Genomic DNA, 25861 nt, shown 5'->3' with positions numbered 1-25861 from the left:
GTTATAAAAATATATTAAATTATAAAAAAAGGTCAGTAATAAATTAACAATGTACATATTATTTATTTTAAAAAGTGTGACAATTCATATATAGTAAATAATAAAGTTAAAATTTGTGTATTTAATAAAATTGAATTTTTTGTATCAGTATTTTATATTTGATTTTGAATTTTTTGTTTCCTGATGCCTTGAAATTTTATGTAACATATTTAATTGTTACATATTTATATGCTTGGATGTCTATTTAGGTGTAAACTGTGATACTAACTTAATAATGGATTATTTTTAACTCTGAAATGTATTATAATTATAATATTGAAGTTTAGTTAACTAAATTTTTGCTAAATTATAATTTGTTCATTATGATTTCTCTTCTTACCTTATTATTGCGTTGAATACATAACAGTAAAATAAGAAAATGAAGTTTTCAACATCTGCAATGTTTATTTTAAATATATTGTCTTGAATGTGTGTATATTTTAAAAATATATTTATTATTTTTACCGTGGCAAAACATTCCAAAGATGCGACAAATAATCCACCGATACATAAAGTAAAATCTTTAGAACCTCTTTGCAGCAGAAATAGTATCAGTTTCTGTATATGTAACGGAGCTGCATACCATTGAACGTCACATCTAAATCATCATCAATCATGTATATACGATATATACGGTGTATTTATACGCGACAATGACTTCTGCATTTAATAAAACAAGTTTTAATATGTAAGATATCAATTTGTATAAAACATATTTACACAGTAGCAAAGATGTCATTATTGTGATCCGTGACATCTTGTGCGAAATAATTGGCTACAAACATGTATATAATAAGCCCAGTTACATATACAGAGGGTAATATAAATTCCTCGAAGTCATCTCCGATTGACATAATCTGAAAAATCTAAAACATATGATCATAGTTGTAACGAAATTACATCTGTATTTTCTATGCTTTCTGAAAATTATTCATTACAATTCTATTTTTATTAATTTGCGAACGATAGCGATTGATTTATATAGTGATAAAAATTGTATATTTTATAAAATCAAAGATATCATGAAGAATAAGAGAATTATAGTATTTTGAAAATCTCTCGAAATAAGCCACAAGAATAATGCAATAAAAAAAATAGGGGATTCTGTTAAAAAAATTTCAAATGATTTTGCCCTGAGGGACGCTATCCAAGTTCAAACTAAATAAAATCAGTAAATAGATCGTTTTAAGTCCTACAATTTTTGTCTGAAACATTTTTCTATAGGACCACTATTTTCGGAAATAATTGGCCGTTTCCAGAGTTTTAAATCATCCTAATCATATATATATATATATATATATATATATATATATATATATATATATATATATATATATATATACACAGGATGATTTAAAACTCTGGAAACGGCCAATTATTTCCGAAAATAGTGGTCCTATAGAAAAATGTTTCAGACATGATTGAAGTAAGATGTGTTTATCTTACTTTTAATTAAAAAAAAAAATATATATATATATATATTTTTTTTTTAATTAAATGTAAGATAAACACATCTTACTTCAATCATTATAAACTGCGTTAAATATACAATTAACATACACTTAAAATATCAAATATATAAAGAAATAATATTCAATATAAATACATTTTACAATAAACAGTATATGTAAATTTAAAATTATTTTAATAAACAGATGTATAGTTTATAAATTATTGAGTAAATATAGATATTGCAGGAAATTTGCGTGCTTACAAAAAAATGAATCTATACATTTTTCTTAATATATTATTTTTAAATAATTAGATCAAATAATCATTTAATTATTATTTCTTATTTTAATATTTAATATATTTATGATCAATAAATCATCTGTGCATATAGTCTTACGTAAGATGCAAGATATTTTCCGTATACTTTTACGTGTGCAAGATAATTCGCGTAATAACATCAACTTTTTCATACTTTCAAATTTTTATTTTTATTAATTTATAATCTCGGAAAGTTGCCAGATCTCAGAACTGTCAAAGAACTATTGATGCAGTCTTCTATCAATTCATTGAAACTGCATCGCAATATATGTCTGCTAGAACACGTAGAGCGAAAATAAAGACACTTTCCTTATAATCGAGATCTAAATTATCAATTAATAATTCGATCGATTCAGTTGTTAATTTAGGTCCGATAATTTGAAATATTCTCAACTAGCCGACTCGCGCGCGCGCATATATAAATACACGAGATGCTTCGCTATTCCGGCACGAAATACCGAATTTCTTGATATTTTATATTGTTTGAGAACAGTAAAAACTTACTACGACTAACACACAACTTACTCGAAAGAGATTAAGACTTAAAGTGACCACTCCAAGCATTATGAAACAAAACATTATTGTCTCCACTGTGGACAACAAAAGACTGCATAATCTATCAAGATCAAGGAATATTTTATTAGACAGACACACACACACACACACACACACACACACACACACACACACACACACACACACACACACACACACACATGTATATAAAATATATGATAAAGATCGAATCAACGCTCGTGAGAGAGTACATCATAACAAACTGAACAAAGAAGTCCTTTACTATTTTGCAGTTTTTGCATTAATTATTGATATATTAATTAAAAAGGATTAGCTATAATGAGTACGCATTTTTCACGGCTAGATCATAGGATGTATGCAAATGGCGAATGTCCCACGGCAACGAAAAGATGAGAATCGGAATGCGTACAGCTAAACTTTCTATTGCCATTCAGTGCAAGCACACCTAAAGCACGCATCTCATGATTTAGCTTTAGCGCAAAATGCGCACTGTATTCTGACTCTTATCTTTCCATTGTCATGTGACACTGCCATGTTTAGAGCACACATTCCATGCAATGATGTCAGATTTCGGCCTTTCGGTAGCATGCAGTAGCATGGAGGGGGTAATAAAAGGAGATAAAACATGATTCTTTCTGGCTCTTTTCTCGGACATATGTATATACTACATATATATATATATATATATATATATATATATATATGAGTATCGAATATACTAACTTCATAGCTTGACGATGCATATCTACAGCACTAATTATTCCTTCCAATATTAAATTCCCTTTCTTCGCTTTAATATTTTGTAGCATATTGATGTGCACTGCGCGTTTAATGCGAAAACTATAATCAATATATTCATCAGCTATATAGCTGTTTCTTTGTTTCCATCAAATTAGCATTTAATTTATTCACAATAACAATAAAATTTTGTCAAAATTTAAAATTTTATATAATGTTTGTTTCTTACCTGGAAATTCTAAACATACCACAGATATATTGAAGACACGCAATATATATTGTTCCTATCGCTATCAATGCAATTACTCCAATGCATGCTGCCATACTTATATGTAATGAAATCAAATAAGAGTACTTTTCCTGATCGATAAAATATTCCATTCTAATCGGCCGGCGATTTGATAGAGATACATTCATAGGTAAAATAATATAGAGAATTTTCGGAGATAGAACAATGACACTAGAAAATGAAACACAAACGGCAAGAACTAAAAAAATTTATAAAATTATTTTTTTTCGCAAAAATTTTTTAAATTGATTTTGTTGTTATATTAACATACATATGTACCATTAATATAATTAAATTTGACATATAAATTTCTAATCGCATTTAAGATATTATTTTTCCATTTGAGTTACGCAAGTAACAAAAGTTGTAATTTTGGAATTTTATTTCTGTTTGACTTTTTTTTAGACATATTACATTTGATATTAATCTTTATATATTTGCATGTCTGACAAGTGTTTTAAACTCTGATAACATGTGATGCATTACTCACATAAACATGTGACGAAATTATTATAATGCATCGAAATTAATATTGTTTTTATTGAGACTTATATAACTCATGTTTCAAATAGAAAATGTATGCGCAGGAAATTAAAAAATATTGCTTACTTGTCAATATAAATGTATAACGTTTTGCATTGCAACTATATTTTTTCATAATAGCGATTTCGTTTTTATCCTTTAATCCGTTATATATATTCTGAAGTTGAACCAATAAATCCTTCATCTATCATGTACCAAAATTGTGGATATTGTTTTGATATGTATATGTTTCATATGCACATGAAATGAATATATGTACATAATATCAAAGTATAATTATAATTTTATTAAAGTATAAGAGTATAATTTTTAATTTCGAAAAAATGTATTATCGCGCGATCACACAAGCTATCAGCTTGTGAACTATCATTTTTTATAAATTATCAATTTTATAAGCGATCAACTTACAGTTTCTATATTAAGGAAAAATAGATTGTATTTTATCCCGCAAATACTAAACATAAATACGTAAGACAAAACAGAAACGACGCCGTCTGGAGTACATTTTGTTGTAAAAAGTGTCATAACCTGTAAGATATAATCTTATTACAAATCTACATTATAAAAATTTACTCTTTTAAAGCGGTGAACGGATTATAAATACTGCATACATAGTTGCTTGTTTTTACACATTTGTATGTAAATTGATTGAATCATGATGTGATACATAATTATATTATATACTATTATAATATAGCATATATAGCTGATGTAAATATTTTGTAATTAAAATTATTTAATTAAAATATTTTCGAGTAATGTGCATGATATAGTAAAATATTATTACGTGTAGTATACTAAAATATATTGGAAAAATAATATAAAATTTAATCTAAACATAAAAAGTTTATATTACCACATACCTGACATATAATAGATGTTATATAAACAATAGACAAGAAAATAAACTGAAATCGAGTTAGGTTCGATTGTTGTAAAGGCCACAAGCCAATAAGGAGTAACAGAATTCTGTTAAGTTTCCAATGCTGACTGTCGATCATCTCTTTACGAGGTTTGGAACACAAATAACAGCAGGCTGATTCGTTTATCTTCCCCTTTTTCCATTGATCAATTAGATATTTTGTTACCTTTTTCTTACGGTGTAATTTTTTGTAGCAATTTCATATAATTTCGTGTAAGTTAATACAAGCCAATACAACTATACAACGTGATAAAAATAAAATATTCAGTTTCTCGCAATAATGTCCCTAATTATGCGATCGAATTGATAGCGGGAAAATTGCGGCGGGTGCTTATAATAAGAGAAAATAAAGAAAAACAATTTTTATAGGAAAAATAAATGGGTGCAAGTCGCTCATGCGTATTAGACATTTCTTTTGTGCAGCAAATTTACACGTCTCATTCTATTGTCCGCATTCGTGACGTACACTTGGTCTTCCAGAATGTTATTCACTATCCAAAGCAGGAGCTTTTCAGTAAGAAGCTTATATCATTTAAAAGAGTCGATCTATGCATGCTATATATTAAACTTCTAATTAGCAAGTGATGTGATGACAGTTACCATTTAAAAAGCTAAACATTGACATTGCTATTCTCAACAGTTGCTATTATCGACAATGTTATATATGTTTATTGTTATATATGTTTATATAAATTTTTATGACCTACATCACTTTTACCAAATGAATGCCTAAACTTTACGGACGCTAACAGTAAGAATAAATAGGATATTTGAAAATGTTTGGCATGTCTCATTATACAATTCATGTATATGAAAAATCTAAATGCTTATAGACAACGTAACCTTAATCAAATCTATTATTTGATATATAGCATGTATAATAGATAATAGTTTTATATATATATATGCCATTTTTTTAAGATTCTTTTATAGTTTTACATACATAGGACACGTAAAAAAATTACCATTATATTTAAACATAATAACATTCTCATTGAAGGCAATATTTCTGAAATCTTAATATTTTTTTTGCTTTCATTCATTCATTCATTCATTTCTTTCATTTTGTACTACCATTTTTGGAACTTTAGTTATAAAAATATATTAAATTATAAAAAAAGGTCAGTAATAAATTAACAATGTACATATTATTTATTTTAAAAAGTGTGACAATTCATATATAGTAAATAATAAAGTTAAAATTTGTGTATTTAATAAAATTGAATTTTTTGTATCAGTATTTTATATTTGATTTTGAATTTTTTGTTTCCTGATGCCTTGAAATTTTATGTAACATATTTAATTGTTACATATTTATATGCTTGGATGTCTATTTAGGTGTAAACTGTGATACTAACTTAATAATGGATTATTTTTAACTCTGAAATGTATTATAATTATAATATTGAAGTTTAGTTAACTAAATTTTTGCTAAATTATAATTTGTTCATTATGATTTCTCTTCTTACCTTATTATTGCGTTGAATACATAACAGTAAAATAAGAAAATGAAGTTTTCAACATCTGCAATGTTTATTTTAAATATATTGTCTTGAATGTGTGTATATTTTAAAAATATATTTATTATTTTTACCGTGGCAAAACATTCCAAAGATGCGACAAATAATCCACCGATACATAAAGTAAAATCTTTGGAACCTCTTTGCAGCAGAAATAGTATCAGTTTCTGTATATGTAACGGAGCTGCATACCATTGAACGTCACATCTAAATCATCATCAATCATGTATATACGATATATACGGTGTATTTATACGCGACAATGACTTCTGCATTTAATAAAACAAGTTTTAATATGTAAGATATCAATTTGTATAAAACATATTTACACAGTAGCAAAGATGTCATTATTGTGATCCGTGACATCTTGTGCGAAATAATTGGCTACAAACATGTATATAATAAGCCCAGTTACATATACAGAGGGTAATATAAATTCCTCGAAGTCATCTCCGATTGACATAATCTGAAAAATCTAAAACATATGATCATAGTTGTAACGAAATTACATCTGTATTTTCTATGCTTTCTGAAAATTATTCATTACAATTCTATTTTTATTAATTTGCGAACGATAGCGATTGATTTATATAGTGATAAAAATTGTATATTTTATAAAATCAAAGATATCATGAAGAATAAGAGAATTATAGTATTTTGAAAATCTCTCGAAATAAGCCACAAGAATAATGCAATAAAAAAAATAGGGGATTCTGTTAAAAAAATTTCAAATGATTTTGCCCTGAGGGACGCTATCCAAGTTCAAACTAAATAAAATCAGTAAATAGATCGTTTTAAGTCCTACAATTTTTGTCTGAAACATTTTTCTATAGGACCACTATTTTCGGAAATAATTGGCCGTTTCCAGAGTTTTAAATCATCCTAATCATATATATATATATATATATATATATATATATATATATATATATATATATATATATATATATATATATATATACACAGGATGATTTAAAACTCTGGAAACGGCCAATTATTTCCGAAAATAGTGGTCCTATAGAAAAATGTTTCAGACATGATTGAAGTAAGATGTGTTTATCTTACTTTTAATTAAAAAAAAAAATATATATATATATATATTTTTTTTTTAATTAAATGTAAGATAAACACATCTTACTTCAATCATTATAAACTGCGTTAAATATACAATTAACATACACTTAAAATATCAAATATATAAAGAAATAATATTCAATATAAATACATTTTACAATAAACAGTATATGTAAATTTAAAATTATTTTAATAAACAGATGTATAGTTTATAAATTATTGAGTAAATATAGATATTGCAGGAAATTTGCGTGCTTACAAAAAAATGAATCTATACATTTTTCTTAATATATTATTTTTAAATAATTAGATCAAATAATCATTTAATTATTATTTCTTATTTTAATATTTAATATATTTATGATCAATAAATCATCTGTGCATATAGTCTTACGTAAGATGCAAGATATTTTCCGTATACTTTTACGTGTGCAAGATAATTCGCGTAATAACATCAACTTTTTCATACTTTCAAATTTTTATTTTTATTAATTTATAATCTCGGAAAGTTGCCAAATCTCAGAACTGTCAAAGAACTATTGATGCAGTCTTCTATCAATTCATTGAAACTGCATCGCAATATATGTCTGCTAGAACACGTAGAGCGAAAATAAAGACACTTTCCTTATAATCGAGATCTAAATTATCAATTAATAATTCGATCGATTCAGTTGTTAATTTAGGTCCGATAATTTGAAATATTCTCAACTAGCCGACTCGCGCGCGCGCATATATAAATACACGAGATGCTTCGCTATTCCGGCACGAAATACCGAATTTCTTGATATTTTATATTGTTTGAGAACAGTAAAAACTTACTACGACTAACACACAACTTACTCGAAAGAGATTAAGACTTAAAGTGACCACTCCAAGCATTATGAAACAAAACATTATTGTCTCCACTGTGGACAACAAAAGACTGCATAATCTATCAAGATCAAGGAATGTTTTATTAGACAGACACACACACACACACACACACACACACACACACACACACACACACACACACACACACACACATGTATATAAAATATATGATAAAGATCGAATCAACGCTCGTGAGAGAGTACATCATAACAAACTGAACAAAGAAGTCCTTTACTATTTTGCAGTTTTTGCATTAATTATTGATATATTAATTAAAAAGGATTAGCTATAATGAGTACGCATTTTTCACGGCTAGATCATAGGATGTATGCAAATGGCGAATGTCCCACGGCAACGAAAAGATGAGAATCGGAATGCGTACAGCTAAACTTTCTATTGCCATTCAGTGCAAGCACACCTAAAGCACGCATCTCATGATTTAGCTTTAGCGCAAAATGCGCACTGTATTCTGACTCTTATCTTTCCATTGTCATGTGACACTGCCATGTTTAGAGCACACATTCCATGCAATGATGTCAGATTTCGGCCTTTCGGTAGCATGCAGTAGCATGGAGGGGGTAATAAAAGGAGATAAAACATGATTCTTTCTGGCTCTTTTCTCGGACATATGTATATACTACATATATATATATATATATATATATATATATATATATGAGTATCGAATATACTAACTTCATAGCTTGACGATGCATATCTACAGCACTAATTATTCCTTCCAATATTAAATTCCCTTTCTTCGCTTTAATATTTTGTAGCATATTGATGTGCACTGCGCGTTTAATGCGAAAACTATAATCAATATATTCATCAGCTATATAGCTGTTTCTTTGTTTCCATCAAATTAGCATTTAATTTATTCACAATAACAATAAAATTTTGTCAAAATTTAAAATTTTATATAATGTTTGTTTCTTACCTGGAAATTCTAAACATACCACAGATATATTGAAGACACGCAATATATATTGTTCCTATCGCTATCAATGCAATTACTCCAATGCATGCTGCCATACTTATATGTAATGAAATCAAATAAGAGTACTTTTCCTGATCGATAAAATATTCCATTCTAATCGGCCGGCGATTTGATAGAGATACATTCATAGGTAAAATAATATAGAGAATTTTCGGAGATAGAACAATGACACTAGAAAATGAAACACAAACGGCAAGAACTAAAAAAATTTATAAAATTATTTTTTTTCGCAAAAATTTTTTAAATTGATTTTGTTGTTATATTAACATACATATGTACCATTAATATAATTAAATTTGACATATAAATTTCTAATCGCATTTAAGATATTATTTTTCCATTTGAGTTACGCAAGTAACAAAAGTTGTAATTTTGGAATTTTATTTCTGTTTGACTTTTTTTTAGACATATTACATTTGATATTAATCTTTATATATTTGCATGTCTGACAAGTGTTTTAAACTCTGATAACATGTGATGCATTACTCACATAAACATGTGACGAAATTATTATAATGCATCGAAATTAATATTGTTTTTATTGAGACTTATATAACTCATGTTTCAAATAGAAAATGTATGCGCAGGAAATTAAAAAATATTGCTTACTTGTCAATATAAATGTATAACGTTTTGCATTGCAACTATATTTTTTCATAATAGCGATTTCGTTTTTATCCTTTAATCCGTTATATATATTCTGAAGTTGAACCAATAAATCCTTCATCTATCATGTACCAAAATTGTGGATATTGTTTTGATATGTATATGTTTCATATGCACATGAAATGAATATATGTACATAATATCAAAGTATAATTATAATTTTATTAAAGTATAAGAGTATAATTTTTAATTTCGAAAAAATGTATTATCGCGCGATCACACAAGCTATCAGCTTGTGAACTATCATTTTTTATAAATTATCAATTTTATAAGCGATCAACTTACAGTTTCTATATTAAGGAAAAATAGATTGTATTTTATCCCGCAAATACTAAACATAAATACGTAAGACAAAACAGAAACGACGCCGTCTGGAGTACATTTTGTTGTAAAAAGTGTCATAACCTGTAAGATATAATCTTATTACAAATCTACATTATAAAAATTTACTCTTTTAAAGCGGTGAACGGATTATAAATACTGCATACATAGTTGCTTGTTTTTACACATTTGTATGTAAATTGATTGAATCATGATGTGATACATAATTATATTATATACTATTATAATATAGCATATATAGCTGATGTAAATATTTTGTAATTAAAATTATTTAATTAAAATATTTTCGAGTAATGTGCATGATATAGTAAAATATTATTACGTGTAGTATACTAAAATATATTGGAAAAATAATATAAAATTTAATCTAAACATAAAAAGTTTATATTACCACATACCTGACATATAATAGATGTTATATAAACAATAGACAAGAAAATAAACTGAAATCGAGTTAGGTTCGATTGTTGTAAAGGCCACAAGCCAATAAGGAGTAACAGAATTCTGTTAAGTTTCCAATGCTGACTGTCGATCATCTCTTTACGAGGTTTGGAACACAAATAACAGCAGGCTGATTCGTTTATCTTCCCCTTTTTCCATTGATCAATTAGATATTTTGTTACCTTTTTCTTACGGTGTAATTTTTTGTAGCAATTTCATATAATTTCGTGTAAGTTAATACAAGCCAATACAACTATACAACGTGATAAAAATAAAATATTCAGTTTCTCGCAATAATGTCCCTAATTATGCGATCGAATTGATAGCGGGAAAATTGCGGCGGGTGCTTATAATAAGAGAAAATAAAGAAAAACAATTTTTATAGGAAAAATAAATGGGTGCAAGTCGCTCATGCGTATTAGACATTTCTTTTGTGCAGCAAATTTACACGTCTCATTCTATTGTCCGCATTCGTGACGTACACTTGGTCTTCCAGAATGTTATTCACTATCCAAAGCAGGAGCTTTTCAGTAAGAAGCTTATATCATTTAAAAGAGTCGATCTATGCATGCTATATATTAAACTTCTAATTAGCAAGTGATGTGATGACAGTTACCATTTAAAAAGCTAAACATTGACATTGCTATTCTCAACAGTTGCTATTATCGACAATGTTATATATGTTTATTGTTATATATGTTTATATAAATTTTTATGACCTACATCACTTTTACCAAATGAATGCCTAAACTTTACGGACGCTAACAGTAAGAATAAATAGGATATTTGAAAATGTTTGGCATGTCTCATTATACAATTCATGTATATGAAAAATCTAAATGCTTATAGACAACGTAACCTTAATCAAATCTATTATTTGATATATAGCATGTATAATAGATAATAGTTTTATATATATATATGCCATTTTTTTAAGATTCTTTTATAGTTTTACATACATAGGACACGTAAAAAAATTACCATTATATTTAAACATAATAACATTCTCATTGAAGGCAATATTTCTGAAATCTTAATATTTTTTTTGCTTTCATTCATTCATTCATTCATTTCTTTCATTTTGTACTACCATTTTTGGAACTTTAGTTATAAAAATATATTAAATTATAAAAAAAGGTCAGTAATAAATTAACAATGTACATATTATTTATTTTAAAAAGTGTGACAATTCATATATAGTAAATAATAAAGTTAAAATTTGTGTATTTAATAAAATTGAATTTTTTGTATCAGTATTTTATATTTGATTTTGAATTTTTTGTTTCCTGATGCCTTGAAATTTTATGTAACATATTTAATTGTTACAAATTTATATGTTTTGATGTCTGTTTAGGTGTAAACTGTGATACTATCTTAATAATGAATTATTTTTAGTTCTGAAATATATTATAATTATAATATTGAAGTTTAGTTAACTAAATTTTTGCTAAATTATAATTTGTTCATTATGATTTCTCTTCTTACCTTATTATTGCATTGAATACATAACAGTAAAATAAGAAAATGAAGTTTTCAACAGCTGCAATGTTTATTTGCAATATATTGTCTTGAATGTGTGTATATTTTAAAAATATATTTATTATTTTTACCGTAGCAAAAGATTCCAAAGATGCGACAAATAATCCACCGATACATAAAGTAAAATCTTTGGAACTTCTTTGCAGCAGAAATAGTATCAGTTTCTGTATATATAACGGAGCTGCATGCCATTGAACGTCACACCTAAACAATCATGTATATAATATATGTATACTGTATTTTTCTACGCAACAATGACTCCTGCATTTAATAAAATAATAAGTTTTAATATGCAAGATATACAGTCTGTATAAAAACAATATTTCTTACACAGTAGCAAAGATGTCATTATTATGATCCGTGATATCCTGCGCAAAATAATTGGCTAGAAACATGTATAGAGTAATCGCAATTACATATACAGAGGGAAGTACAAATTCCTTGAATTCATCTCCGGTTGACATAACCTGAAAAATCTAAAATATATGATCATAATTGTAACGAAATTACATCTGTATTTCTTATGTTTTCTGAAAATTATTCATTACAAATCTATTTTTATTAATTTGTGAACGATAGCGATTGATTTATATAGTGATAAAAATTGTAAATTTTATAAAATCAAAGATATAAAGAAAAAGAGAATTGCATGCCCTCTTTGCTACTATCACTAGATTAGCATAGACGATACTGCTTTTCGCGACGCTCAGCCGCTAGCATGCACTTGGAGTGGGGAAAACGGCACCAAAATCCGGACTCTGCTTATGACTAACATACAACTTACTCGAAAGAGATTAAGGCTTAATGTGATCACTCCAAGCATTATTAAACAAAACATCATTGTCTGCATTGTGGATAGCAAAAGTCTGGATAATCTATCAAGACCAAAGAATATTTTATTAAACAGACATATGCGCACACACACTTACACACATATAAAATATATGATAAAGATCGAATTAACGCTCGTGAAAGGGTACATCATAGCAAACTGAACAATGAAATCCTTTACCATTTTGCAATTTTTGCATTAATTATTGATATATTAATTAAAAAGAATTAGCTAACGAGTATGCGATTTTCACGGCTAGATCATAGATTGTATGCTTTAGGCATGGCGAGTGTCCCACGGTAACGAAAAGATTCGGAATGCGTACAGCATGTTTCTATTGCCATTCAGTGCAAACACACTTAGAGCACACATCTCATGATTTAACGCAAAATGCGCACTATATTCTGATTCTTATCTTTCCATTGTCGTGTGACACTTGCCACTGCCATGTTTAGAGCACAAATTCCATGATCCTATAGTTTAGCTATACGAAACGCGTGTGTGTGTGTGCGTGCATGTGTGCGTGCATGTGTGCGCGCGTGTCCGCGTGCGCGGAAAAAAGAATGACTCCGAATAAACTCCTCTGAATAACTCCGAAAATACGCCAGATAAAAAATGTTAGATACAAAAATTTTAAGATTTTGAGCAACGCATTGCACAGTAATACCAGTATGATCTTGAACAGCGTTAAGATTACATGATCACCCGGAATTTTTTAAATAGAATCCTCCATTTTTTATTATATACTCTTATAGCTTACCTTGAGAGCTTTCTAAAACTTTTTATAATAAAGTATTTTTTGAATTCTGAGACTTGAGAAATAATTTCTTAATTTTATATAAACTATATAAAATATTCCGTAAAATATTTATTTTTCCTCAATACATTTATACACAAAATAATGAGAGGAATCAATTGGTATAAAGAAAAACAAATAAATATTTTTAAGAAAAAAATATATAATTTGTAATTAAAACCTTACAATTTTTGTTTTTAGCATTTTGTTACATCTTACATATTTTCAGAGTTATTCAGGGGTTCTGACCTTTTTTCCGTATTCCACACACACACACACACACACACACACACACACACACACACACACACACACACACACACACACACACACACACACACACACGCACGCACGCACACACACACACACACGCACGCACACACACACGCACGCACACACGCACGCACACACACACGCACACACGCACACACGCACGCACGCACACACACACGCACACACGCACGCACACACGCACGCACACACACGCACACACACGCGCGCGCACACACACACACACACACACACACACACATATGAGTATCGAATATACTAACTTCATAGCTTGACGATGCATATCTACAGCACTGATTATTCCTTCCAATATTAAATTCTCTTTCTTTGCTTTAATATTTTGTAGCACATTGATGTGCACTGCGCGTTTAATGCGAAAACTATAATCAATATATTCATCATCTATATATCTGTTTTCTTGTTTCCATTAAATTAGCATTTAATTTATTCAAAATAACATTTTGTTAAAATTCAAAATTTTATATTTTATGTTTGTTTCTTACCTGGAAATTCTAAACATACCACAGACATATTGCAAATACGTAACATACATTGTTCCTATCGCTGTCGATGTCATTGTTCCAATGCCTATTGCTATACTTATATGTAATGAAATCAAATAAGAGTACTTTTCCTGATCGATAAAATATTCCATTTTAATCGGCAGGCGATTTGATAGAGATACATTTATAGGTAAAATAATACAGAGAATTCCTGGAGATAGAATAATGATACTAGTAGTAAATACACAACAAACGGCAAGTGCTAAAAAGATTTATATAAAATTAATTTTTCTCGCAGAAATTTTTTAAATTGATTTTGTTGTTATATCAACATGCATATGTAACATTAATATAATTAAATTTGACGTATAAATTCTTAATGCATTTATGACATTATTTTTCCATTTGTGTCACACAAGTAACAAAAGTTGCAATTTTGAAAATTTATTTCTGTTTGACTTTTTTTAGACTTACATTTGATATTAATATTTATATGTTTGCATGTCTGATAAGTGTTTTAAACTCTGATAACTCTGATGCATTACACTCACACATAAATATGCAACGAAATTATTGTAATGCATCGAAAATTAATAATGTTTTTATTGAGACTTATATAACATATGTATCAAATAGAAATGTATGCGTAGAAAATTAAAAAATATTGTCTTACTTGTGAATATGAGCGTATAACGTTTTGCATTGCAAATATATTTTTTCATAATAGCGATTTCGTTTTTATCCTTTAATCCGTTATGTATATTCTGAAGTTGAACCAATAAATCCTTTATCTATCATGTATCAAAATTGTGGATATTGTTTTGATATGCGTATGTTTCATATGCGCGCGTTTCATATATGAAATGAATGTATGTACGTAATATTAAGGTATAATTATAATTTTATTAAAGTATAAGAGTATAATTTTTAATTAAAAAAAAAAACTATCCCGCGATCACACAAATTATCAACTTGTGAACTATTTTTTATAAATTAATTTATCAATTTTATAAGCAGTCAACTTACAGCTTCCATATTGAGGGGAAATAAATTGTATTTTATCCCGCAAATACTAAACATTAATACGGAAGACAAAACAGTAACGACACGGGCCGGAGTACATTTTGTTGTAACAAATGTCATAAGCTGTAAGATATAATCTTATTACAAATTTACATTATCAGAAATCACTCTTTTAAAGCGATGAACGGATAAAATCTGCATACTTAGGTGCTTGTTTTTATACATTTGATAATAATAAATTGATTGAATCAAGATGTGATACATAATTATATTATACAGGGTGAGTTATTTATCTTGAGACATTGAAATATCTCGTAAAGTCTAAAAGATACGATAAAATGTTTCAGACAAAAGTTGTATGGTTTCGAGGGAGACATAAGACGATGCCATTAGACGAGGCCGTTTGACCTTGAAGAGTCAGCTGAAGGTCACGTGAAGGTCACCTTCAACTTTGTAAATGGGACACTCTATATGCTTTTGCATATTCTTGTAGCTCATCTCGAGAGCTTTCCAAAACACTATAATTAAGTTAGTTTTCATTAAGTACTTTCCGAGTTATGAGGCTTGAAATCATTTCTTAATTTTACATAAACCGTAAAATATTTTATAAAATATTCATTTTTCGATTATCTTACCTTAATACTTTTATGTACAAAATAATGAGAGGAATCAATTGGTGTAAAGAAAACACATAGTTGTTTTTAAGAAAAAATATGTAATTTGCAATTAACAATTACATATTTTTTCTTAAAAACAACTGTGTGTTTTCTTTACACCAATTGATTCCTCTCATTATTTTGTACATAAAAGTATCAAGGTAAGATAATCGAAAAATGAATATTTTACAAGATATTTTATGGTTTATGTAAAATTAAGAAATGATTTCAAGCCTCATAACTCGGAAAGTACTTAATGAAAACTAACTTAATTATAGTGTTTTGGAAAGCTCTCGAGATGAGCTACAAGAATATGCAAAAGCATATAGAGTGTCCCATTTACAAAGTTGAAGGTGACCTTCACGTGACCTTCAGCTGACTCTTCAAGGTCAAACTAATGGCACCATCTTATGTCCCTCTTGAAACCATACAACTTTTGTCTGAAACATTTTATCGTATCTTTAGATTTTACGAGATATTTCGATGTCTCAAGATAAAAAACTCACCCTGTATACTATTATAATATAGCATAGATGTGTAAATACTTTGTAACTAAAATTATTTAATTAAAATATCTTCAAGTAACATGCATGATATAGTAAAATATTATTACGTAATATATTAAAGTATATTAAAATATATTGGAAAAAAATAAAATAAAATTTAATCTAAACATAAAAAGTATTACCTTACCTGACATATAATAGATGTTAGATGAATAATAGACAAGACAATAAACTGAAATCGAGTTAGGTTCGATTGTTGTAAAGGCCACAAGCCAATAAGGAGTAACAGAATTCTATTAAGTTTCAAATGCTGACTGTCGATCATCTCTTTACGAGGTTTGGAACGCAAATAACAGCGGGCTGATTCGCTTCTTCCCCTTTTACCATTGATCAATCAAGTATTTTGTTACCTTTTTCTTCCAGTGTAATTTTTCGTAGCAATTTCATATAATTTCGTGTAAGTTAATACAAGCCAATACAACTATACAACGCAGTAAATATAAAATATTCACAATTTCTCGCAATAATGTCCCTAATTATGCGATCGAATTGATAGCGGGAAAATTGCGGCGGGTGCTTATAATGAGGGAAAATAAAAATAAAAAATTTTTATAGCAAATTACTGGGCACAAGTCGCTCATGCGTATTAGACATTTCTTTTGTGCAGCAAATTTACACGTCTCATTCTATTGTCCGCACTCGTGACGTACACTTGGTCTTCCAGAATGTTATTCACTATCCAAAGCAGGAGCTTTTCAGTAAGAAGCTTATATCATTTAAAAGAGTCGATCTATGCACGCTATGTATTAAACTTCTAATTAACAAGTGATGTGACAGTTACCATTTAAAAAGCTAAAGGAAATATTTTTTTATTGAGGACAATATTATTTCCGAAATCTTGATATTTTTTGAACTTTTATTATAAAAATTAAACTATAAAAAATGTAGGCGACACTAAAATTAACAATGTAAAATTAATAATATTTATTTAAAATTAACATTACTTATTTAAAAGTAATGTGACAATGTATATCGTAAACAGTAAAAATAAAACTTGAGAATTATATAAAATTATATGAATTTGTATCAGTATTTTATATTTGATATTTTGAATATCCTATTTTTTGTTGCTTTCAAAATCTATGTAATATATTTAATTTTAAATATATTTGTTTTCCTTTGGAGATGTGTGTGTATGTGTGTCATGACTAATAGGTATCTCTAAGATATAATCTATAATTTAATTTAATAATGAATTGTATTTAACTTTAAAATGTATTATAATATTGCAATATTGGAGTTTACTTTCTTAACTAAATTTTTACTAGATTATAATTTATTTGTTATTATTTCTCTGCTTACCTTACATTATTGCGTTGAATATATAACAGTAAAATAAGAGACTGAAGTTTTCACCAACTGTAATGTTTATTTATATTATGTTGTTTTGAATATAGATTTTGATATAGTCATTATGCATACCGTGGCGAAACATTCCAACGATCCGACAAATAGTCCTCCAACGCTTATAGTAAAATCTTTGGCGCCTCTTTGCAACAAAAATAATATCACTTTCTGTATGTGTAACGGGGCAACATTCCACTGAACGTTATACCTACACAATCGTATATAGATAATATATATAAATTATATATATATATATATATATATATATATATATTTCTATGGGACACATTGTCCTCCGTCAATAAAAATAGTTTTTATCATGTGAAAATTCATATTGTATAAAATATTTGTATAAAACAATGTGTCTTACACAGTAGCAAAGATGTCACTATTGTGATCCGTTAAATCCTGCGCAATATAATTAGCTACAAACATATATAGAATACTGGTAATTGTAGTAAGAAAGGGAAACATATAATCCTTAATATCATTTTCGGATGACGTAATCTGAAAAATCTAAAACACAAGATCGCAATTGTAATGAAATTACACATCTGCACCTCTCTCATATTCCCTAAATATTATTTACGATAAATTTGTTCATATTAATTAGCGAATGGTTATGATTAATATATTTATGTATTTATATACAGATAAAAAATTATATGTAATATGAAAAATATCTGTAACGAAAAAGATAAGAAAGAAAGGAAAAGAAGGAAAACGAAAGAATACATTCTTTCTTAATATACTGTACATGATATACAATATATATATATATATATATATATATATATATATATATATATATATAATTTAATTAATATATCTAATAATTTATTTAATTTACTTAAATTTTTTTCAGATTTTTTACATTTTATTTAAAAATTAAATATTTAAATTAAAAGTAGAAAAAGATAAAAACGAGTGCCAAATATACATGTAAAGAATGTATATTATTATAAAATACTGTTACAAAATAATCTACAAAATACTCTTATGAAAGTGTTATTTCAATTATAAAAAATTGTCATATTGAAAACAATTTATTGTGCAAACAATTTTTTTTTAATTTCTTATAAAGGATTAATATATGAAAATTGCATTAATTAAAAATAAAAATTTATGTTAATTTATTTTTTTTAGAGAAATACATTTTAACCAAAAAATAATACAAAATATTTCTTTCAATTTGTAGAAAAATAGCAATATTAAAACTTAAATATTTATCAAAAAATTAAAAATTGGAAATTAAACAAAATAAAAATTTTAGGAAAAACTTGACGCTGATTCAACTGAAATTAACGCAAATTTTTTTTAAATGAACATATATATATATATATATATATATATATATAGCTTTGTTATTAAATATAAGATGAATAGCACACATCTTTCTTCAATCATTATAAATTGCATTAAATATGTAATTAATAGATTATATATTTATAATATCAAATATAAAGAAATATTTAATATAAATACATTTTACACACACAATAAGCAGATATGTGTGCGTAATTTTAAATTATGTTATTATATGTATGTAGAGTTTAAAATTATTAAGTTTTAATATAAATATTACAGAAAGTTTGTGTGTTTGAAAAAATGAAAAATTGAAGGTATACACTTTTCTTAGTATAGTATTTTTAAATAGTTAGATCAGATAAACAGTTATTATTTTTTATCTCAATATATTTAGTATCAATAAATCTTATCTATGCACATAGTCTTACATGTACAAGATGTAGACTCATGTGATTTTCAGTCAAAATAATTTGCGTAATATATGTTTTACGAAGTAATTTGAGAAACATCAAGAACTATATGTAGGATTTATGGAATATATTGTAGGACATTTATGGAATATATTATTTATTTAAAAGCTAGTTTATTTAGTCTACGCTTTTCTATTCTGTCCATCGTCTTCGCTGCTAAATCATTAAATTTATTAAATGTTATCCCATAAATAAATTCTGAATTCTTGCTAGTCTACTAGTGTCAAACAATATTCCATAAATGTGTTCTATTTATATTAAATAAATACGGCTTAGATATGATGTGTGAAACATAATGTAAAATAATTAGCTGATTGAATTATAGAGAAATAATATTCACGGAAGTAAAATGTAGTGTACATTTTTTGAATATTTTATTTTTTTTATAAATGAGATTTTTTATAACATAAACTTATGATTTAAAAATATTTATTAGTTATCCTTAGAGTTATCCTTATTTAATAAAAAAATTCTTCCTTTGTCACCATATACATCGTTTATTTATACACGAATGTAGATCCCGAAAAATGTCGATTTTGTTCTAAAATAATCAAATACTGCGTAATGAAATTTCGCAATAATTAAAATCGAGAGAAATCTAATTCCTTCCCTTTCAAACATTCAATTCTAAAATAATCAAATACTGCGTACTGAAATTTCGCAATAATTAAAATCGAGAGAAATCTAATTCCTTCCCTCTTAAACATTCAATTTTAAACATTGCTATTCATCCACTAAACAGGTCGTTCAAATTGAACACAAGTATTATTGCAAATAATGTCCTCAGAAATTATATATACTTCAACTTTTTCACATTTTCAAAAATTTGAACTTTTATTTACTTACTTGTCGAGAGCATTAACCGAATAAAATTACCATTTCTATTATATGTTTTCTGTACGTTCATATACGCGCCGCATGTTATGAGATGACAGTGTGCCTCTTAAAGGAAAATTTTCACATATTGAGATTTTACATAATATATTTGCTTATAAAACATAGAAAATAAAGATTTTATTATAATTGAGACCCGCGATATCAATTAAAAATTCAATTCAGCTGTTATTGAAGTACGATAAGCTTAAATACTCTCAATTAGTCGACTCACGTATATAAATATCCGAGATATCCCGTTATTCCAGCGCGAGATATTGTGTCTCATGATATTATATATTGTTTAAAAATTAATGGATATAAGAACATAATACGAAACTTACTCGAAAAAGATTAAGACTCAAAGAGACCACTCCCAGCATTATTAAACAATATAACATTGTCTCAATTTTCGATGCCAAAAGCCTGGATAATCTATGAAAATCAAGGAATAATGTGTGTATGTATCATAGACTTCTATATAATAACTAGACTGCGTGGCTCTTATATATTAGCTTTATGTACGCGTATCCCAAAAATACATATCAAAATTAAGATACAATGCATGCGCGAAATAGAGGACCATGGAATGAACCTATAATCGTTCAAGTTGCAGACGACAATAGTAGATAATCCTTTATTTCGCGCATGCGCTCTAACTTATGTACAAGATAGATATATAAACAAAGGATACATCTGATAAGCCACAATACGCAGTCTAGTATATTATATAGAAGTCTGATATGTACATATATGTATGAATATTATAGAGAATAAATTACTAACTTCATAGCTTGCCGATGTATATCTATGGCACTAATTATTCCTTTTAAAATTAAATTCTCCTTCTTCCATTTAATATTTCTTAGCGTATTGATATGCATTGCGCGTTTAATACGATAACTATAATTAATATATTTAACAAGATGTATATTTTTTCCTATATAAAATAAGCATTAAATTTGTCTAAGATAACAATAGGATTTTGTTTTTAAAACTTGAAGGAAGTTCGCCCATTTTGTTTTTTTGTTCCCCCTCCGCCTCAGTCATTATTTATATATAATTTTATAGATAATAATTTATTAATTAATTATAGATAGTATATATTAAGGAAAAATAGTTTTAGATAATATTAAGAAAAAAATAATTTTAGATCTTCAAACCGCCGCCGGAAGAAGTTCTGACTTCCTAAAGATATCAGTTTATTCGTTAGATGACTCATCATCAGAGTTGTCCAAAATAACACATATGTCACTGCTATGTTCAGGAAGTATCTGCATCAAGAAAATTTTTAATATATATTTATATATTGCCCCGTTTTAGTAGCTGGAACTCCCTAACTGTACATCCGTCGTTTGGATATTCCCCCTCCTCAGGACGAACTTCAGAGACATCGTTGTCATCATTAATTCCGATTCTTTTTGCCATGATGACATAATAAATTATTACACCAAGAACTTAGTCAAGCAAATGAATCAACAAATATATCGAAAAAATATTCAACATTTATTTGAAATATCTTAGGACAGATAAAATCAAAAACACATAAGAATTTAGGAAATTATATTCAACTATAAAATAAAAAATTACTAGTTAATTGAAAGTATAAAAACATCATGAAGTGTAAATAACAAAATGCACATCAACAACTGTAAATAATAAACGTAAATAACAAAATGAAAACAACTTATGCAACAACATTGATAAAGTCCTAATATTGACCAGCGGAGGTTTAAGTCATTGACACCTATAAATTTTCAATTCTTTCATGATATCTTATAATTTGACATAGATTTCGTCACTAATGGGCCGGATAGGCCTAAAACCTAAATATAATAATGAATGAACTTCTTTCATATTTTTTTCTATGTTTGTTTCTTACCTAGAAATTCTAAACATACCACAAGTATGTTGAAAATATGCAATAAGCATTGTTCCTATTGCTATCATAGCAGTTGCTCCGATCAATATCGCCATGATGATATGTAACAGAATTAAATAGAAATATTTTTCTTGATCGATAAAGTATTCTATCGTAATCGGCAGGCGACGTGATCGAGTTACATTCATGGGTAATATCATATAGAAAATACTCGATCCAATAAAACCGATGATAATAATAAATACGCTACAAACTGTAAGTACTAAAACAATTCAAATATGGAATCGTCGTATTGACTTTCCTCGCAAAATATTTTCAAATTGATTTAGGTATTATTTCACTTATACGCAAGACATTTATATAATCCAACTTAATGTATGTATTTCTAATGCAATTATATTAAATTATACATTCAGGGTGTTCCTGGTATCTTGAAACAAAGTAAAGCCATAAGTAGATCTCGTTAAAATGAACTAAAAAGTCTTTTATTATTTTACAAAAACTTCGTAAAATTTCGAGATATTAATTAAAAAAGATCGGCCAATGCGGGTGGCTAGAAGTGCGCGACAGCGAAGGCGGTCTCACTGTATCTTGATAGCGGCATTAATTAATATCTCGAAATTTTACGTGGTTTTTGCAAAATAATAAAAGACTATTTAGTTCAGTTTAACGAGATCCACTTATAGCTTGACTTTGTTCCGAGATACCGCGAACACCCTGTATATATAGTTATATATATAATAATAACAATCGTAACTTTAAAAATGTTCTTTTTCCCTATTCCATTTTTGCTCATATTAAATTTTTGACATTAATCTTTATACGTTTACATGTGTCACAAATGTTTTAATAAACTCATCTATGCATAAATATGTTGAGAAATTATTCTAATCAATCGCTTATATTGAGACTTCTATAATGAATTTCTATAACTTATATGTCAAATAAAAATTTACGTGCAGTTGAAAATTACAAATTAAAAAATATTATCTTACTTGTCAGTACAATCGTGTAACGTTCCGCATTGCAACTATATTTTTTCATAATAGTAATTTCGTTTTCATCTTTTAATTCGTTACATATATTCTGAAGTTGCATGAATAAATCCTTCATCTGTCATTTCAACAAAGGTGTGTATATTGCTTTTGTATGTGTATGTGCGCGCGCGCATGTACATATTCATAATGTAAAAAAATTAATTAAAAAATATTTTTTGTAAACTTTATTCAACAAGAATGCTTATCTTATCACGCGATTAAACTAGGAACTTGTGAACTATATATTAGTTCTTATAAATTATCAATTTTATAAACTATCAACTTACAGCTCCTATGTTAAAATGAAACAAGTTGTATTTTATTGCGTATGTGCTAGAGAAACATGTGGAAGACAAAACTTTAGCGATGAGGTCTGGAGTACATCTTAATGTAAGAAATGCCATAAGCTGTAAAAAATAATCATATTACAAATTTATATTAAAAAATTACTCCTTTAAAGTTATAAATAAATTATAAATACTATGTCTCTAGATGCTTTTTTGTATGCTTGAATATAAAATGATTAAATTAAGATGTCATTAATTATACTATACACCATTGTAATACAGTTCGTGCAATAATTTCATTACAGTTTAAACTAAAGACAGTTTTAAATCGTGTGCTGCTTATAAAAGATTATTTTATGATGGTTTATCATATCAAAATATATTTGTGAAATAATGCTTTACCTGAAACGTAATATTCGTTGTCAAAATAGTAGACAAGAAAATAAATTGAAGTCTAGTTAAATTCGATTGTTGTAAAGGCCACAAGCCAACAATGAGTAACAGAATTCTATTCAGTTTAAAATGTTGAGTCTCGAGATTGATCATCGCTTTACGATATTCGAAATACAAATAACTGCGAGACATCGGTTGATTTGCTTGCTCCCCACCTTTTTTCATTGATTTACCAGTAATCTTATTATTTTTTCTATTGATGTAAATTTTAGTATATATTTCATATAATTTTGTGTGATACAAGCCAACACCACAATTATACGACCCGGAAAAAAAAGAATATTCATAGTTTATCGTAATAAAATCCATCATTATGTGATCGATTTGATAGCAGAAAAATTGCAGCGGGTGCTTGCCATGATAGAAGATGTGAATTATTCATCTAGCGAATTACTTGCGCACAAGTCGCACATGCGTATTAGACATTTCTTTTGTACAGCAATTTTACACGTCTCATTCTATTGTCCACACTCGTGACGTATGTACACTTGGTCTTCCAGTTATTCATTATCCAAAGCATGAGCTTTTCAGTAAGAAGCTTATATCATTTAAAAGAGTCGATCTATGCATACTATGTATTAAACTTCTGATTAGCAATTGATGTGATGACAGTTACCATTTAAAAAGCTAAATATTGACATTGCTATTCTCAACAGTTGCTATTATCAACAGTTGTTATATATGTTTATATAAATCTTTATGACTTACATCATTTTCACCAAATGAATGCTTAAACTTTACGGACGCTAACAGTAAGAATAAATAGGATATTTGAAAATGTTTGACATGTTTCATTATACAAATCGTGTATATGAAAATCTAAATGCTTATAGACAATGTTAATCAAATCTATTATTTGATATATAGCATGTATAATAGATAATATGTATATATATATATATATATATATGTCATTTTTTTAAGATTCTTTTATAGCTTTACATACATAGGACACTTAAAAAAATTACCATTATATTTAAAGATAATAACATTCTCATTGAAGGCAATATTTCTGAAATTTTAATATTCTTTTTTGCTTTCATTCATTCATTCATTCATTTATTTCTTTCATTTTGTACTATCATTTTTTAAGCTTTTGTTATAAAAATATATTAAGCTATAAAAAAAGGCAAGTGATAAATTAACAATGTACATGTTATTTATTTAAAAAAAAATATGGCAATTCATATATTGTAAATAATAAAATTAAAATTTGAGAATTTTATAAAATTGAATTTTTTGTA

At 27.2% G+C, this 25861-nt stretch overlaps 5 protein-coding genes across 12 annotated transcripts in view; 1 reads left to right on the top strand and 4 right to left on the bottom strand.

Annotated features, from left to right (window-relative positions):
- Positions 1 to 25861, top strand: part of Slob (Slowpoke binding protein) — a 357719-nt gene that overhangs the window by 231406 nt on the left and 100452 nt on the right. The window lies entirely within an intron of this gene.
- On the bottom strand, positions 384 to 4917 carry LOC145976137 (uncharacterized). The gene is made up of 9 exons (XM_083107111.1): positions 4780 to 4917; positions 4325 to 4444; positions 3983 to 4100; positions 3314 to 3572; positions 3070 to 3186; positions 2335 to 2425; positions 760 to 905; positions 505 to 637; positions 384 to 434 (listed from the first exon to the last, which is right to left on the bottom strand). The coding sequence occupies exons 1-9, from the start codon at positions 4915 to 4917 to the stop codon at positions 384 to 386; spliced, it is 1173 nt and encodes a 390-aa protein (XP_082963237.1).
- LOC145976136 (uncharacterized) lies at positions 6312 to 10849 on the bottom strand. The gene is made up of 9 exons (XM_083107109.1): positions 10712 to 10849; positions 10257 to 10376; positions 9915 to 10032; positions 9246 to 9504; positions 9002 to 9118; positions 8273 to 8363; positions 6688 to 6833; positions 6433 to 6565; positions 6312 to 6362 (listed from the first exon to the last, which is right to left on the bottom strand). Exons 1-9 carry the CDS (start codon positions 10847 to 10849, stop codon positions 6312 to 6314), a joined length of 1173 nt encoding a protein of 390 aa, XP_082963235.1.
- On the bottom strand, positions 12093 to 17225 carry LOC145976117 (uncharacterized). Its single transcript, XM_083107092.1, has 10 exons — positions 17088 to 17225; positions 15742 to 15861; positions 15389 to 15506; positions 14716 to 14977; positions 14476 to 14592; positions 13078 to 13168; positions 12624 to 12769; positions 12365 to 12497; positions 12240 to 12294; positions 12093 to 12151 (listed from the first exon to the last, which is right to left on the bottom strand). The coding sequence occupies exons 1-9, from the start codon at positions 17223 to 17225 to the stop codon at positions 12244 to 12246; spliced, it is 1176 nt and encodes a 391-aa protein (XP_082963218.1). The 3' UTR covers positions 12093 to 12151; positions 12240 to 12243.
- Positions 18252 to 24710, bottom strand: LOC145976143 (uncharacterized). Its single transcript, XM_083107117.1, has 9 exons — positions 24567 to 24710; positions 24165 to 24284; positions 23836 to 23953; positions 22841 to 22988; positions 21745 to 21861; positions 21303 to 21393; positions 18678 to 18823; positions 18383 to 18515; positions 18252 to 18319 (listed from the first exon to the last, which is right to left on the bottom strand). Exons 1-9 carry the CDS (start codon positions 24708 to 24710, stop codon positions 18269 to 18271), a joined length of 1068 nt encoding a protein of 355 aa, XP_082963243.1. The 3' UTR covers positions 18252 to 18268.

This window comes from Camponotus vicinus, unplaced genomic scaffold (assembly GCF_025532165.1).
Source record: "Camponotus vicinus isolate PSW18456_S1 unplaced genomic scaffold, iyCamVici1.0 SCAF_8, whole genome shotgun sequence".
In the NCBI taxonomy this organism is placed as follows: Eukaryota; Metazoa; Arthropoda; class Insecta; order Hymenoptera; family Formicidae; genus Camponotus; species Camponotus vicinus.
Note: the sequence above shows the minus strand (reverse complement) of the source record. Positions and strands in the feature narration are given on the sequence as shown.

What these genes read in the sequence shown, in the direction of transcription:
- LOC145976117 (XM_083107092.1), bottom strand. Translation starts at nt 17,225, where the DNA reads ATGATCGACAGTCAGCATTTGAAACTTAATAGAATTCTGTTACTCCTT. An exon ending in TTCCCCTCAATATGGAAGCT is followed by an intron (nt 15,507 to 15,741) that starts GTAAGTTGACTG and finishes GATACATGATAG; the next exon opens with ATAAAGGATTTATTGGTTCA. An exon ending in ATGCATCGTCAAGCTATGAA is followed by an intron (nt 13,169 to 14,475) that starts GTTAGTATATTC and finishes TGGTCTTGATAG; the next exon opens with ATTATCCAGACTTTTGCTAT.
- LOC145976136 (XM_083107109.1), bottom strand. Translation starts at nt 10,849, where the DNA reads ATGATCGACAGTCAGCATTGGAAACTTAACAGAATTCTGTTACTCCTT. An exon ending in TTATACATTTATATTGACAA is followed by an intron (nt 9,505 to 9,914) that starts GTAAGCAATATT and finishes AAATTTTTTTAG; the next exon opens with TTCTTGCCGTTTGTGTTTCA. An exon ending in AATGACATCTTTGCTACTGT is followed by an intron (nt 6,566 to 6,687) that starts GTAAATATGTTT and finishes ATGATGATTTAG; the next exon opens with ATGTGACGTTCAATGGTATG.
- LOC145976143 (XM_083107117.1), bottom strand. Translation starts at nt 24,710, where the DNA reads ATGATCAATCTCGAGACTCAACATTTTAAACTGAATAGAATTCTGTTA. An exon ending in TTACACGATTGTACTGACAA is followed by an intron (nt 22,989 to 23,835) that starts GTAAGATAATAT and finishes CGATTACGATAG; the next exon opens with AATACTTTATCGATCAAGAA. An exon ending in ATACATCGGCAAGCTATGAA is followed by an intron (nt 21,394 to 21,744) that starts GTTAGTAATTTA and finishes TGATTTTCATAG; the next exon opens with ATTATCCAGGCTTTTGGCAT.
- LOC145976137 (XM_083107111.1), bottom strand. Translation starts at nt 4,917, where the DNA reads ATGATCGACAGTCAGCATTGGAAACTTAACAGAATTCTGTTACTCCTT. An exon ending in TTTTCCTTAATATAGAAACT is followed by an intron (nt 4,101 to 4,324) that starts GTAAGTTGATCG and finishes GGTACATGATAG; the next exon opens with ATGAAGGATTTATTGGTTCA. An exon ending in ATGCATCGTCAAGCTATGAA is followed by an intron (nt 2,426 to 3,069) that starts GTTAGTATATTC and finishes TGATCTTGATAG; the next exon opens with ATTATGCAGTCTTTTGTTGT.